Genomic DNA, 15,282 nt, shown 5'->3' on the forward strand with positions numbered 1-15,282 from the left:
AAATTTAAGGCAACCCTCTAATAATTTTCCAGGTATAGAATCTAACTGTAACAAATATATAATTTTTCCATATGTAGAATCTAAATTTTTAGAGGCTATCTTAATTGAGGGTCATCTTAGATTTGGGTAAATGTGACTCTCTGAATTTAGAGACAGAAAATTGAATAGTTCCCATAATTTTCCATCACATAAAAAGGTTAGCCAGTTACTTTTTTACCACAGGCTATGAGGTTGGGTATTAGCCAGTCTAGGAGGCCAATTATTTCTGAGAAATGCCAAATCCTCACCTAAGTGACTAAAGCATCCCTTAAAACCAAAGAAAAAGAATTGGTAATATAGAGTAAAAGCATACTCCACTATGGCACAAAGAAGGACTAGATGAACCAATTGGTCTTTTCCCCACATCAATTTCTATGCAGAATAGATTGAGGAAGAACTGGAAGACACAATTCCAATGAAAATAAGTAATTCTGAACATAAGTGGTCTAAATGTTATAAAAGGATAGCAAGGGTGCATTTTCCAAAAAGCATGGTTCAAGAACATGCAATGAAAGGAGTGGTCTTTCACTTGTCTCATTAGATTCTACGCTGCAGAGTGACGAAGCGAAGGCAGTATTATCTGAAAGACAGTATTATAACAAGAGCCTGGTAAAGGAAGACAAGGTATACAGAATGAAGAACAAGTTTCGTTTCTGTACTAACAAGCGAGCTTTACTGAAGAAAGTAGCAACCATGGTTGTGTACACACATTTAAATAATCTGGGAGAATTCTCCCAGGTTTGTTCACCTGGCAGAAAAATCTTACCCAGATATTCAAATGCTGAAGCCCAGAAGAGTAGAGAGCTTGCTGTACTTTCACTGTGCAGTGGGGAAGGGGGTGGGGGGGAGAAGATGATGCATGAAACTCTGCATGCTCTGTCACCTCCCTTAGTTTGCCTAGCAACAAATGGCATAGGGTATTTCAGACTGACTGACCCAGACTGCCCATGATCAGCCTGCATTTCCCCGCAGAACAACGTGAGGATTGGGAAAGAGGCGCATTTTGTCTCCTACTGGAGCAGCACTCCAGCAAGTGACACACTGTCTTCCTGGAGGAAGTGGGAGGGATGCTGGAGGACTATGTTCTCTTCTGAGAGAAGGGAGGCATATATATTCACTCTCCCAGGAGAAACTCTCCATGGAATAATATAACCCTGGTGGTTCCCAGGTTATTTTTCTCCTGCAGCAGCCATTTTTACTCTGGAAGAAAAAGACTTAACATCTGTACACTTGCGGTTTCTCCTGGGAGAGCAGCAACTCTATGTTCAGTATTTTCTGAAAAACTGTATTAAAACTGACTCTTAGAATAAAGAAATACAACGGGTTGTTGTTTTTTTTTTAAAAACCAACCTTTATTACAATTCTGTAGTTTTAAGAAAATATTCAAAAGCTGTCAAAGCAGTATGAAAACAATGTTGCTGTATTCACAGTTATCTACTGTTCCCAATAAACAAAACATACAAACTTTTCCAGAAACACAAACTCTTTACTGGTGACTTAAGTCAGATTTTTCTGGTTCTTGGTCTCCTTGCTAACAACAAAGGTATTGTCAACTGCCTGAGGAAAAATATATTTGCATCACTTCTGAAAACCTGAAGTTTGGAGGAAAAGGCCACATTAAAAGACACTGAAAATTATCACCTGCACATGTAACTCAACGCAAGCAAAATGTGTACCAGCACAATACTCACAACAGCTATCAGGACAGCAGGGTACTATATGCATACTAATGAGCTATTCTCCATGACCTTGCTCCTATCCTCTTTAACAATGCAATCTAATGAAGGCCAGCTGTTAGAAGTTCCAGTTTTTAGAAACAAGACAAGCTGAACTCGTTAAAACATATCTGATGTTTAAATACAGTGGATAATGCGGGTTGCACTACACTACAGATAAACTATATGAAAATGTAAAACATTTAACATTTAAGAGGATTTTGAGAAGTGTGAGAGGTACGATTCAATGGCAACTATATACTATCAAACTTCCTCAAATATCACTGAAAATCTCAGGCTTCAACATTTCTGCAGGTGACAACTGGCACACTCTTCAGACACCACAAATCTGAAGTAATTTATCATGTGTTTTAACTCTGCTTTTCTAAGATCCCTCAAAAATCAACAAATCACTTAGCTGGGTAATATTTAAGATTTCCTCCTTCTGGCAATAGCAATTTTATGAAAAACCAGAACCATTTTGAAACATTCATCATATGTCCTTGTTCCAGTGACAGGTAAAAAGCAAAGGGTCAGGAGTTATTAAAAGTGTACTTCTACTTCATGTTCTACTTGTTTGCTTCACCAAAGCAAACAAGACTGCAAGACACAGAGCTGAATAAAAGTTTGTTTTCTTCCTCCTCCCAGTTTGACTTAATCCTGGATTAATCAAAGTAATCTGGACAATTTTTTAATTGCCTGCAGGTAAGGAGGGTTTGGTTCCTCTGCATTTAGGGACTTTTTGATTTTTAAAATCAAATGTAAAGAAATAGTCAAAATGTTCATTCCATAGGAGAAAAATATTACACACATGTTCCTAGGTCTGGAGCCTGAGGCTTGGGAAACATTTTTCTAGATTGTCTGCAAGAGTCTGATCTGCCTCACGCAACGCTTCATGAAAACTCTCCACCTGAAATAAAATACAAGTACATTCAAGTCCACTTATATGCATAATCAGACAGAAGCACATTTCACTTAAATTGCATACCACTGCAACAAAGGTCCCAATATTTGCTTACTGCTAACATTCAAAATAGCATATTTTCAATTATGTATTAAATGAATAAAACACTTAAGTACACAGCATATTTCAGCCCTAGTGTCCAATATGCAATGTAACTGTACCTTATTTAAATATATAAATTTGCACCAGAAACAATGAAAGGGAAGCAACCATTAAAACGCACCTATCAGAAGCTTTGAAAATGACCCCAGTAATTAAGATGGGTTATTGTGCACTTAATAAGCACTCCTTACCTCAAGTTCAGGTAAGCGCACACATGGCCTTTATTCATTTCTGAGTCTGTTGTTAAACAGGGTACACTGTATAACCACCCTCAGATGGAACATAGGGACGGCAATACTGGATCAAATCAGAGACCAATCTAGTCCAGTATGCTATCAATGACTGTTGCCAATGCTATTTCAGAAGGACCTTGCCCTTATCACTATGGGACGTGTCCCTCAAAGATAAGTTTCCCTTTAAACTGCAAAAATTAAAAAGCTGACCAATATAGGCAAAGCCCAAAGTTCAAGTGGTTCTAGCCTCTCAAGCCTTTTTTTAATTGCTCATTAATACACATAACAAGAACGTTGAACTCCTTTTTTTGAATCCTGCTAAAAGCTATTGACCTTAGTGAAACATTGTGTTAATGGCTTCCATAGAACAATCGATGGAATGCATTCCACAAGAGAAGGCTGAGGGGGGACCTGGTGACCGTCTATAAACTCACTAGGGGGAATCAGAAGGGTTTGGGGGAGACGCTGTTTCCCCTAGCCCCCGCTGGCATAACAAGGAGTAATGGGCACAAGTTGATGGAGAGGAGGTACAGATTGGACATCCGAAAAAACTACTTCACAGTTAGGGCGGCTAGGAGCTGGAACCAACTTCCAAGGGAGGTGGTGCTGGCCCCTACCCTGGGGATCTTTAAGAAGAGGCTGGATACTTACCTGGCTGGACTCATTTGAGTCCCGTTTTTGTTTTTAGGTTTTGTTTTGTTTTGTTTTTAGGTTTGGTTTTGTTTTGTTTTGTTTTTGGGTTGTTCTCCCGCCCTGGCGGGGGGGTCGGGCTAGAAGATCTATTAGGTCCCTTCCGACCCTAAAACTATGAAACTATTCCTGTGTAATGTCAGTAAAGACTTAGGCTTACATCAGAAAAAATGGATATTTTAAGGTTTGAGGGGGAACAGGTCACTCACATTTTATTTCCTTTAAAAAAAAAAAGTCACCTAATAAGCTGTGCATATTAAAAATATGCTATAAAAAAACATAATGGAACAAATCTTTAGTTCATGTCAATTGGCAGAACTCCACTAATTTCAATAGAGTCCTGCCAATTTACATCAGCTGACAATCTAACCCAAGTTTAATCTGAAATGAGCCAAAAGAAAAAGGGAAGAATGTAGATCTGTTTTACACTGCATTAAGTACTGTATCATGCGTCAGAGCAATCCTGCCCTTCATCTACATCTTATTATAACTATTAGTCATCCATGTTAAAAGACTACGTATACTCACCGCCGTGAAATACAGAGGTAATAGATTTTTAAATGCACAGGAACATTTCTGTTCATTGAGATGTCCCTGGTTTAGTCCCTCCAATATATTTTCCTAGAACACAAAGATAGTACACACAAAAAAAATTAACTAATATTTCACAAGAGTTAAACAAAAACTCACAATCATATACATAAAGCCACATGCAACACTGTGTTGCACAGCAGGTAAAACACACTGAACAAGCAACAGAACTTGACGTCCAGAGGCAACAACGGAAACAAAACTGAATGCAAAGGATGGGAAAGTGGTCTCACAGCCTGAATACTGTCACAGCTAAGTAAACTCTTGGTTCAAAATGTGAAAGTGACACTTTATATATAGGAAACTCAATTCATTCATATGAGATAAGGAAAATGTACATCAAGAATGCTTTTCAGATGGCAATCAAGAACAGAATAGGAAAAGTCATTCCACAGAACAGTCTAGACCACAGATGACAGGCCTGCAGGACAAGTGACACAGGCAGCATCTGTGTGTGGCACACAAGCTCTGAGCACTCAGGAAAGGGAGGTACCAGAATAAGGTAGGGAGCAGAGTGAGGGCAGGATGCTGCTGAAAGAAGTGACAGGTATCACTGCCAAAAACTAAGTTAACCACTCCTGGCCCTGCAGCCACTCCTGAATTCAGGGCTTTGAATCCTCACTATAAAAAACTGTGGTGGATGCAAGAACAGGGAAAGGTTACCCTGGCTCATAAAACCTGACACTACCTCCTCTTGCAGTAATGTCCTTCCCCTACCCCATTCTGCTACATGCAGCTGCAGCCACAGACTTGAGCACAGCACAGCCCAGCCCCCCCCCCCCCCAACCACACACACATCTATTTTGGCACTAAGGTATTCTTCTGGTTGGCCTGCCCGCTCAAGAGCAGCAAAGGGAGACGGTGGGGCTTAACTTTTATCATACTTGTCTTAAAAGGTTGGCCACCCAGAGCTCTAGAGACTCAGCTCTGGAAACAGACAAATAGCTGTGAAGGTCCCTATCCATGTGTCAGGCTGCTGTTGTACCAACCAATTCCTTAATCAAGAGCTCATGCAACTAGGCCTCTAGTATGTAGTTCTCATTGTAAAGAACAGAGAAAACTGAACAAAGGAAAATTCCCCTTGAAAAATAAGGTTTCGTCTTCTCCTACTATATATAAATTCCTCCTAGAATGGTTCTTACCTTAGTCAATTCTTGAAGCATGTTAGAAAGTAATTCACAGCAGATATCCTTCAAAATTTTCAAATGGAAGTCTTCCTGAGTTAGTCCTGACTTTTCAGTCTCATCTGGCTTGGATTCTTTTGAATTATCTACAGACCTCTTTCCACAGTCCTCCATATATTGTAAGACACGAATCAGGCTGCCAATCAGAGGCATATCTAATGTACATAAGCAGGAAACCAAAGTTTAACAGACTGAAAACACAGATTTTGAAACAAAGAATTAATACAAGGGGTATGTATATCAAATTGTTTCATGAAGTTATTTTATCAGCAGTCAATGATGGTCAATTAGAGGTCTGTAAACTGTTAGGCAATAACACAGGAAGAGAGAGGATTATAAGCAGCTGGCATCCCACTCTCAAACTGCACATTGTGCTTACTTAAAATCCATAGCCTCAAGGCATGGGGAAGTGCAACAGAGAACCTCCACAGCTGTAAAGTTACATCAAGAACAATTCTTCCCAAAACCTCAGCTAGCAGAGCCAAAGCACCTGCCCCAACCTTTCCCAGGGGAAACATGATCCCACTATTAGTCCAGCTTAGCTGCAAAGAGAGGGGAGGAAGGGATCACGGCCTCTTGTATCCTCTCCCCCTTACCTTTACAAACTAGGACCTGCTAGCAAAGGAAACCTGGACATCAATGAAAATGGCTTTCAATCTTTTTGTTTTAAGAAACAGGGGCTGATACAGTAAAAATTCTGCGAAGTAGTAAATCCAAAAATGTCACATGAACATATGAATGTTGGCCCAAGTTTTGATCAGTAACACACTCAGTGCTGAAACAAATAAAAAAAAATAGAAATGTACAATTCTCCACCTCTTAAAGTACCTGCAACAGAGGCCTCTGACATTAACTAAGACTACTCTGCATTCTCATTTCTCACATCTTAACCAGAGGAGAAAGACTGAATTGAAGCCTCATGTTCCAAATCTTAGGTGTGATCAGAAACTGACCAATAAGCTAGAACTGAATTTTGGGCATCACTTCTCTCTTTATATATAATCTCTTAAACTTTGTAGCATTCAAAAATCCCCATCTGAATCTTATGTAATGTAAATAGTACAGGTGACACTTGCTTTTTCTCATCTTGACATATTCTTGTTCTGTTTGTGAAGCAAACATGGCTGACAACACAGACAAAATAGAGGCCAATACAGTCTTCTGTTCTTGAACAATAATTGGTGGATCATCTGGCTGGCAAAGTTCATGGCAGACCAGGTCATAAAGCAAACTCCAAGTCTCTTTTCCTCCATCAGGAGACTGCACTTGAGAAGAGAAAAATAATATTTAAGTAAAGGATTATTTTTTCTCCATTAAAGCATCTAGAATGACTTAATTTGCAATCCCTAAGGTTAGCCAAGAGGTACCTTCTAACAAGCACCATCCATGTGGTATGCCTAGTTAGCAAAAATTGCTCTCAGCAATCACTCCTCAGCTCTGGAACTCCCTCCCTCGAGACCCACCAGAGCCTGAGCCTAGACATTGTCTGGAAACACTGGAAAGCCTTCCTATTTGGGCAGTCGCTTGTAGCTGTGTTGGTCTAAGGACATAGGCAGACAAGGTTCTTTAGGTAAATGTGATATCTTTTATTAGACCAACTAAACAGTTGGAAAAATTCTCTTACAAGCTTTTGGGTATAAACATCCTTCTTCAGGCACAGGGAGAGTCTATTTTGTCTGTTGCTAGCAGACTCTCCCTGTGCTTAAAGAAGGGTGTTTGTTCCCAAAAACTTGCAAAAAAGAATTTTTCCAACTATTTAGTTGGTCTAATTAAAGATATCATATTTACCCAAAGCACCTTTTCTTCCTATTTGGACAGGCATTTAGCAGACAAGGCTAGCGTATCATTTAAGGCCGAGGTATGAAACTCACCTCATGTTCCAGGCTGGATCTAGCCAAGAGCACAAGGCTCTGACTTGGAGCATGAGGTAGTGGCAGGAGCAACAGATGCAGCTCCAACCTAGGGCAAATGGCGGCAGCTCCACCCAGAGCTGGAACTGCCATTGCTGCATGCCTTGAGCTGGGCTCCAGCTCCAGCACAGGATCCACAGTATGTTTGACACCTCTGATTTAAGGGGTTTCTGCTTAATTTTGTTACCTCCACTTGCTTTTTAAGTTGTTTTGTTCTCAAGTTCATTCTCCTGTATTACAAATTACTGTACAACAAATCATTTTGGGGTTTTTTTTGTAAGCGGTCTTGCACCTTTGCTGGAAAAGCAGCACAGAAATCAAATAAACCAATTTCAGTGCAATTCAAGTGTCTTACCAATAGCCTGAATGCCTTCATCCACTGTGGTTAGAAGCTGTAAGATATGCATGTAAACATCAAGTCCTTCTGGGCTATCTGATCTACACCAAACAAAAACCAAAGACAATATTAATGACCTCCATATTAGGAAATAAGATCTAACAGAAGTTAATACTCCTAATAAGAATAAAATGCAATATTAATTTTAAAAATTACTGTTAATAAGCCCTAGGATACAAGTAACATCCAACAAGTTCAACAGAGATTTTGTAATAACAAGTAACTGCATGTTTACTCTACCAATGTCAAAACTAATCTTGCAAACTGTTATTCATACATAGTGCTCCCACTAAAGTCAGAACTGGTCTCTAAGAAGGTAATCAACAAAAGTTCCTCTGTCTCCAGAACTAAAAGAAAAAGGACACTTACCGAACTTGTTTTGCTGCTTCAAGTAAACAAGGCACAATATTAAAATCTGGAAGTTCTTCTGGGGAATCATCTGTAGACTGACCCACTGACTGACGAGAGCAATTTTTAATCCAATTTAACATTAGATCTTCATCTAGATCAAAGAGCTTATCTACCACTTCACCCACTTTTACCAGCAATTCAACTGCACAAAAGAGAGACATATCAATCAAATTTGAGACTATGAATGATGAAAAACTAGCATGCAAAACTCTTACCCATGGGAATACCTACAAAGCATGATTTGGATTATGGTGCTAGTATATTTTATTCATACATATTGATCCACTATAGATTGATTGGGGTCTGGTCTTTGAAGGGGAAATATGTCTTTCATGGTAAAATGTATTTGAGGGGACTTAAGAGGTCTGAACTCTATTCCTTTCTCTGTGAACCTGGAAAAAGGAGTTAATATCCACCTGTTTTCTTGCCATGTTAATAAAGCAGACCTATAGTACTTCCTTACTTTACAAGAGTGCTTTAAAATGTAGTTGATTTAAAAAGGCCAAATCCCGATACCAGGAAAATCAACAACAAAATTATTTATTTCTAAATATTTATAGATTACCTAACTGTGCTACCCTTACCTATGCTAGCCAGTATATTACCCCTTAAATTAATCCCACTGAAACCAGACACGTAATTAGAACCTCAAACAGAAATGCAGAATAGTATTATTTATTAATAAACAGAAGTTAGGAACATTTTTCTGAGTCCCAAAGCTGGAATGCTAGTATTTCTAGACAAATGCACACTGTAGTTTTGATTCACCTGAACACAAAAGTATCGTATTTACTAGATTCCAAGATGAAGTTCTCTCCCCATCATTTAATACAGGGAAAGGAGCCCCTCATCTTGGAACTGAGTACGAGGTGGGGGAAGGGGAGTGTGGGCAGACAGCCAGAGCCATAGCTGCTGCCTATCCCCCCACTGTCTCTGCACCCTGCCATCTTCCCCTTGTATCCATCCACCATCATCCCCTCCCCCGCGTCTGCAGCCTCTGCTGTTCACCTGCCTCTCTCCCTGCCCTTTCCAGTGCCGGCAGGCACTGCCCACTCTAGCCCAGGGCAGAGTTCAGGGAGAGAGGGGGCAGGCAGGCACAAGCAAGGGGCAAGCTGCTTGACCTTCCCATATCACCTGCCCCTGCCCCCCTGCAGAATCTAACAACTGGAGAGTTGTCTTACATTTAGGGCCATCCTAGATTCAGATAAATGTAGCAAAATGTTTTCTAGTTCAAAAATGTTGAAGTAAACTAAGCTACATGCTTAAAACGGTGTAAGGGCTACAAAAATAAGGAAAACAGCTGCTTAGCCGTCTCGTTTTTCTGAAGTTTATTTTTCACTATGTTGGGCTCAGCTAGAAGAAAGGCCTGACGCATTTATGTAACAAAGTAAATGCAAGACTGAACTAAGATTCAGAGCAACTGTATCATTCTACCAACTGCCCTGGTCTAATTATACTTATTTCAATAATGTAAAATCAACTTTTTTAAAATTTTGCTTTACCACCAAAGGTGTATATACCTTGCAAGAGCAGGTTCAGTGTATACAGGTCTTCTCTTAACTCATGACATTTACATCATCAAAACTGCATCCCCACTTCCGAGTCAAAACTATTCGAGTCTTTGCTATACTTCAACACAGTATTTTAACTAGCAATATAGCAACTCCTTGACAACTCACCATTTGTAGAGCTTGACATGATAAAACAAACACAGTCATATACAGAGGGGTTTTCCCGGATTCTTTCAACCCAGATATTGGCCACATCTGGTTGGGAGAGGCACGTTAACAATAACCTAGAGAAGAATTGTAGGTTTAGCAAATTAAGCACAAATGTAACACTAGTTGTTCTGGATTTATTGGTAACAAATAAACATTTAGCCCTTGCTGAATGAAATCCAGGGACGCTGTAGAACTGAGAGGAGAAGGGGAAACAAAAATACAAATGAGCCCACTCTCACAAGTTCTCTTTACAGCCATTATACACGTCACACTCTTAATCGTTAATATTCTTTAAGATGACTTACCTGCTTGTTTCCAGCAGAGTAGGAGAATCTGAATCACATAAACGCTGCAGTAAAACTTGTCTGTAAATAGAAGTTGAAAAGCAAGCTTAATGAACTGTTTTTATTAAGAGAAAATAAATGTTCCTGGGCAGGGGTTGGCAACCTATGCTGTGGCTTCAGAAGCATTCAGTGGTGAGGGACTCTCACTGAGCCACTGCTCAGCTGGGCAGCGGGGGCTCCAGCAGCAGGGCTCCCACATCGCATTGTGCTATAGTTGGACAGTACTGGCTTTGGTGGAGAGGGCTCTGCCTAACTCATGCCATCTGACTGCAGCACAGCATCTGGCAAAGGGGTGCTACTGTGGTGCTGTGACAGCTGGGAAAAGTGGTAGTGGCTGGGTCCTAAGGCCCTGCTATCTCCAACCTCAACTGGGTCATTCCAGCCTCCCTGCCAGCTAATGTTGCAGATTCCTGTTCTAGGGTTATGTTCACATCGTTTTTTTCATATGAGCAGCTTGATTAAAATAAAAGTTAGAACTTCCATTTGTTCAAGGATTTATACTTGCAATTCCCAAAACATTCGTAAACAAATGCATTCCTAAGCTTTTGTCAATGCAAATGGTAGTGCTTATGATCTGAGGGGAGACTTATGAGTAATGAACAGGTCCTCACTTTACTACGCTGGCTGTTCTGTTTTGTTGCAATAACTTAAAAGACTTTCCAAAGAGTATCATCTCCAACACTGTTACAGCAGTAACTAACTCATCTGATGAAATGCTTGAACTTTGGCTGGAAAGGTGCAGCAGATAAAGTTTTTCTTCCTCTTTATATAAAATAGCATGAATTAAGAAAATAGAAAAGTAGTGGAGTTAACATAAAAGAAACCCAGTAAATTACTTTTATATAAAAAAAACTGAATAAAAAGAAATACTGCTACTGAGACTAGATTTTTCTACTTAATCCAAAAGGTATTATTCAAAAAGCTTTCAACCAATATTTAATACTTGCTGGTGTTGTACACACACACACACACTTACCCAAGATTCTCATCTTTACTAATAGACATGCATATATCTTGGAAACAGGCCATATTACCCAATATTCCCACACAGATTTCCTGTGAAAACAAAGAAGAGCAGATTAAGCAAAAGCACTACAGCTCATAATCTCTCTTTCAACACCTTGGTATGAAGCAGGGGTTCTCAAACATTTTGACATCTCGACCCCCTGGCGGCCAGCAACTTAAAAGTGGGTCCCAAACTTTGCTTCCCTCCCTAGAAGCTGTGGTGCAGGGAACAGGACTGCTGCCACCATCCAGCACTCTGTGCCGCCATGTGTCGCTTCCCCGTGCCCAAGTCTAGCATGTTCAACACCCATTGATGGACACAAACGCAATATTGGAACACATTCACCTTCCCATATGAAAAAAAATTACTGTTTACAAAGATTTAAAAAAATAAATACAACAGATATAATTTGGAACTTCAGACCAAAAGAACTTACAACTCTACGAAGGGAACAATGCAAGTATTAAAACATTTTGCAAGTGGCCAGCACTAGTAATGAATGCCATGGGCATTTCCAATTTTCAGTAAGGTAATTTGGATTCTAGCCTTAGCAACTAACAAAATATGAACACATTAAGGAGTCATCTCAACTAGCATATTCATGTTTGTTACATTTAATGTAACAGTCACCATATCAAATTGTTAGAGACAGAAGGGAATGTCATACTTACCAGAGAATGTAAACCCAGTGTGTAAATAATTAACTATTATGCTTTCAAAAGTTTTCTGTCTATAGTAATATTTCCAATAACTTCAGTGAGAGCACTTGAAAATCCTAGTCTTAGTTTCTGAAGAGGGAAAAGCAACCAAGCTAAAACTTTATTTTATTTATGATGTGTTTTAAGGACTAATCTTGCAACAGTGGTCATAAACATAATCCTTACCAATTTTAAATCAGTGTCAGGATGAAGATATCAAGTAAAACATGCCCTGTTATTGGGCTTGAAACAAAGCTATTCTCTTTCACTGACAATGGTACACATCCATACCAAAGTTTCTGTAAGAGATCCCATGCTTCTTCATTTTTTACACCAGTGTACATAAATAACATTTTAAAATTGGATTTAGTGAATTTTAGAAGCCCCAACCTTCATACAAAAATAGAACACAGAGGACAGGGACATTTTACATGCACCCACCCCAAAATATCTGCTATTGCTGTTAAATAAGCAAGGCTTTCCAGTAACTTATACTTACAGTGAGTCTAGGACACTTTGACTTGGCCAACACTCCCATAAATATATCAGGGGCATTAAACTCTTGAAGAAATAAAGCAACATCCTGCAGGAGAAAAATATTTATTCTTTATAAGTAAATATGACTGTTGCTCTTCTCTTTTAAAATATATTTTTCACACATTTATCAAACCTTTCCCATGGAAATCAGGCCAAGTCAAGAAGTTGACAGATTCACTGCAACAGCCAAACTGCCTGCCAATTCTCATTGGGCTGTCAAGAACAGTCAATAATAGAAGGAAATGTGTTCACTGATGTGATGCTCCTTACTACACCATCCTTATCCATCTTTGTGGAATTTCATTCATTGACTAACATCTTACACAAGTCATCAATATTCTGTTTGGTCCACTACTGATTTTTTCATTTTTCTTGGGGCAAAAGCACTAAGTAGTAAGAATTCAACCAGTGCCATTTTCTTCAACCATGCCATAACATTCAGGCAGATAAAAAGGTAAATAAGGAAAGAAATTTTCTACTAGGACTTAACCAGAGAGGCCAGAAAAGAATGTAGTAGAAATCTTCTCTTCCTTTTTCCACCTCATTAAACCAGAAAATTAATTCCCTATTTGGAAGTAAAGGACTCATCTTCCAAGTTGTTTATTTAGAAACATCTAAACAAAGAGAGCATTTTTTTCTTTATTCAAGAATTTGCTAACATTTTGGTTCTTGGAAACTTTAGGTATCACAAAATTAAAAAAAAAAAAGTCTTATTAGACTACATAGGCACGGTTTATTCATCAACCATAATACAATTTAATAGCAACAAGCATTGTCATTAACTATACATTAGTATGATATTAAAAAGGCTAGAAATGTAATCGCTAGAGATTAAAAAGCTGAAATTGTAAACAACCATTATACAGTTCTAAGATATACAAAAGAATTAATTTCCATATTAGTTGACATATGAACTCTAATAAGTCATATGAAAATATGGAGGCTTCCAATATGGTGTCATTTATCCCAGAGAATTCTGAACCAATGAGCACCAGATGGCAGATCCTGTTCCATAAGCAGTCCAAGAGCCCTGTTCCCTACCTACACAGACACAGAGCTCTGTTCCCTACCTTCAAAAAACAACTCGGTACCAGCAACTGACATCAAACTGAAGACTCTTGTACATGACCTAGCGATTAGTTTAGGGTGCCAGAAAAATTCTTGCTATTTTCATCCTAGTCTTTAAAGTATACATGGCGCCATCATTAATCTTTTTCATGTCAAATTACTACCTGCTTTAGGGTGTCAGAAGACTGTCAGCTAGAACAGAGAAGGAGCAATGACATCCAAATTGGACGGCTGGCTGAGAATCCTTGATTCTGACAACTCTACCCTAGAGATGTCAAAGATATGGTCCACCGAGCCATCCCATCTCACCCACCAGGCTACTGGAAATAATGACGGGGTGCGCAGGGGACAGGACCTGCTGCAAAGTGTGGGGGGGGGGGAAGCAGCACAAGGGCTGTGCAGCAAAGGCCACAGCTGCCAGTAGTTCTGCAGATCCAGATCAGGAGGAGCCCAACAGTCTGGAGCCAGTCAGGTGCCCAGAGTGAGTTTGACACCCCTGTTCCACACTACAAGGCTACTGCTGCTCTAACTACAGCAGAGTCACATTAGCAAACTCTCCAGGGCAGATGCAGCTCTGTTGCCAGAAGAGTAACAGCTCTCTGAACAACAAAAGCCTTCTTTTGTTAGCACAGCTGCTTCCAAACTAGGTATTTCACTGGCACAGCTACATCCACTACAACGTATGATTTTTTTTCCATACGACATACAGTATGGTGGCAGAATTTTACAATGGAAACAAGACCTAATATTACCAACCCTCTTTCAGAAACATTTAAATTAAGAACATTAAGCAAAAGGCCAAAACTGCAAAAAAATTCTTAACTATACAGTTACTTTCAACATTTCACTACATAAGACTACTTCACATACCTCATCCATGGACATATCCCACACTTTACATATGTCATTCTCCATTTCTTCCTCTAGCTCTGTCTGTATCTCCTCATTGCTCAAGTTCGAATCATTCTTTTCAGGGCTAATAACCTATGAAGTACAGAAGAGAAAACGGGGCTAGAATTACTGAGCTACAGCGAAGAAATGCAAGGAGTTAGAACAAGTTACAGTTTTAGTTAGGAAAAAAACAACAACAAGTGACTAAACATATTCTTCTCAAGCACTCACAAAACTCACAGAAGCATTCAGTACTTTTGAATCACTCCCTGCTTTGCCAAAAGAGGCTTGCTTTACAAGGTCAGCAGGCCTTTCATCTCATCCTGCCTCGCTTTCCCCCGCTGAACAGGTTTAATAAGTAGGATCCTCTGCTGATCAGCTTATTCTTGACAGGAAGTATTACCACAATGGTTCTCAAGTTTTTTAGACTCAAGGCACTTCCTGGGCAAAACCAGCTCTTAGTTATCACTGGTTGACTATGGAAAACTACTAGGGCAGCGATTCTCAATTGTTTTCGCCTCAAGATGCCTCCCTTACCCCCCAACTTTTGTCAAAGGAGTGCTGCCCCACGTCATGAACCAACTGATTTGTCAGGGGGACTTAACTCCTTGCAGAGGGGCTCTGAGGACACAACTGGAGCCTAGTGCTCCAGGTATGCTCAACTGGACAGCTGGCAGGGAATGCTTGATCCCAAGTCCTCTAACTCAAGGATATCAAAGATACAGTCCACAAAGCCATCCCATCTGGAGTTAAAGCCATGCCAGCTGTAACTAAACTCCTG

At 39.6% G+C, this 15,282-nt stretch overlaps 1 protein-coding gene across 3 annotated transcripts in view; it reads right to left on the reverse strand.

Annotated features, from left to right (window-relative positions):
* SAAL1 (serum amyloid A like 1) overlaps positions 1 to 15,282 on the reverse strand; it is a 52,589-nt gene that overhangs the window by 36,621 nt on the left and 686 nt on the right. Inside the window, exons 2-12 of one of the 3 annotated variants that reach the window (XM_025202126.1) lie at positions 14,481 to 14,594; positions 12,505 to 12,588; positions 11,278 to 11,357; positions 10,263 to 10,322; positions 9,916 to 10,031; positions 8,195 to 8,378; positions 7,784 to 7,866; positions 6,595 to 6,783; positions 5,477 to 5,673; positions 4,272 to 4,364; positions 2,566 to 2,664 (exon numbers count right to left, since the gene is read on the reverse strand). In XM_025202126.1, coding sequence (XP_025057911.1) covers positions 2,572 to 2,664; positions 4,272 to 4,364; positions 5,477 to 5,673; positions 6,595 to 6,783; positions 7,784 to 7,866; positions 8,195 to 8,378; positions 9,916 to 10,031; positions 10,263 to 10,322; positions 11,278 to 11,357; positions 12,505 to 12,588; positions 14,481 to 14,594 — 1,293 coding nt within the window. In that variant the 3' untranslated portion in view covers positions 2,566 to 2,571. Of the gene's footprint in view, positions 1 to 1,369; positions 2,665 to 4,271; positions 4,365 to 5,476; positions 5,674 to 6,594; positions 6,784 to 7,783; positions 7,867 to 8,194; positions 8,379 to 9,915; positions 10,032 to 10,262; positions 10,323 to 11,277; positions 11,358 to 12,504; positions 12,589 to 14,480; positions 14,595 to 15,282 lie in introns of those variants that run through there. The other 2 variants (XM_006021998.2, XM_025202127.1) reach the window with 2 other exon arrangements.

This window comes from Alligator sinensis, unplaced genomic scaffold, assembly GCF_000455745.1.
Source record: "Alligator sinensis unplaced genomic scaffold, ASM45574v1 scaffold983_1, whole genome shotgun sequence".
NCBI classification, from domain to species: domain Eukaryota; kingdom Metazoa; phylum Chordata; order Crocodylia; family Alligatoridae; genus Alligator; species Alligator sinensis.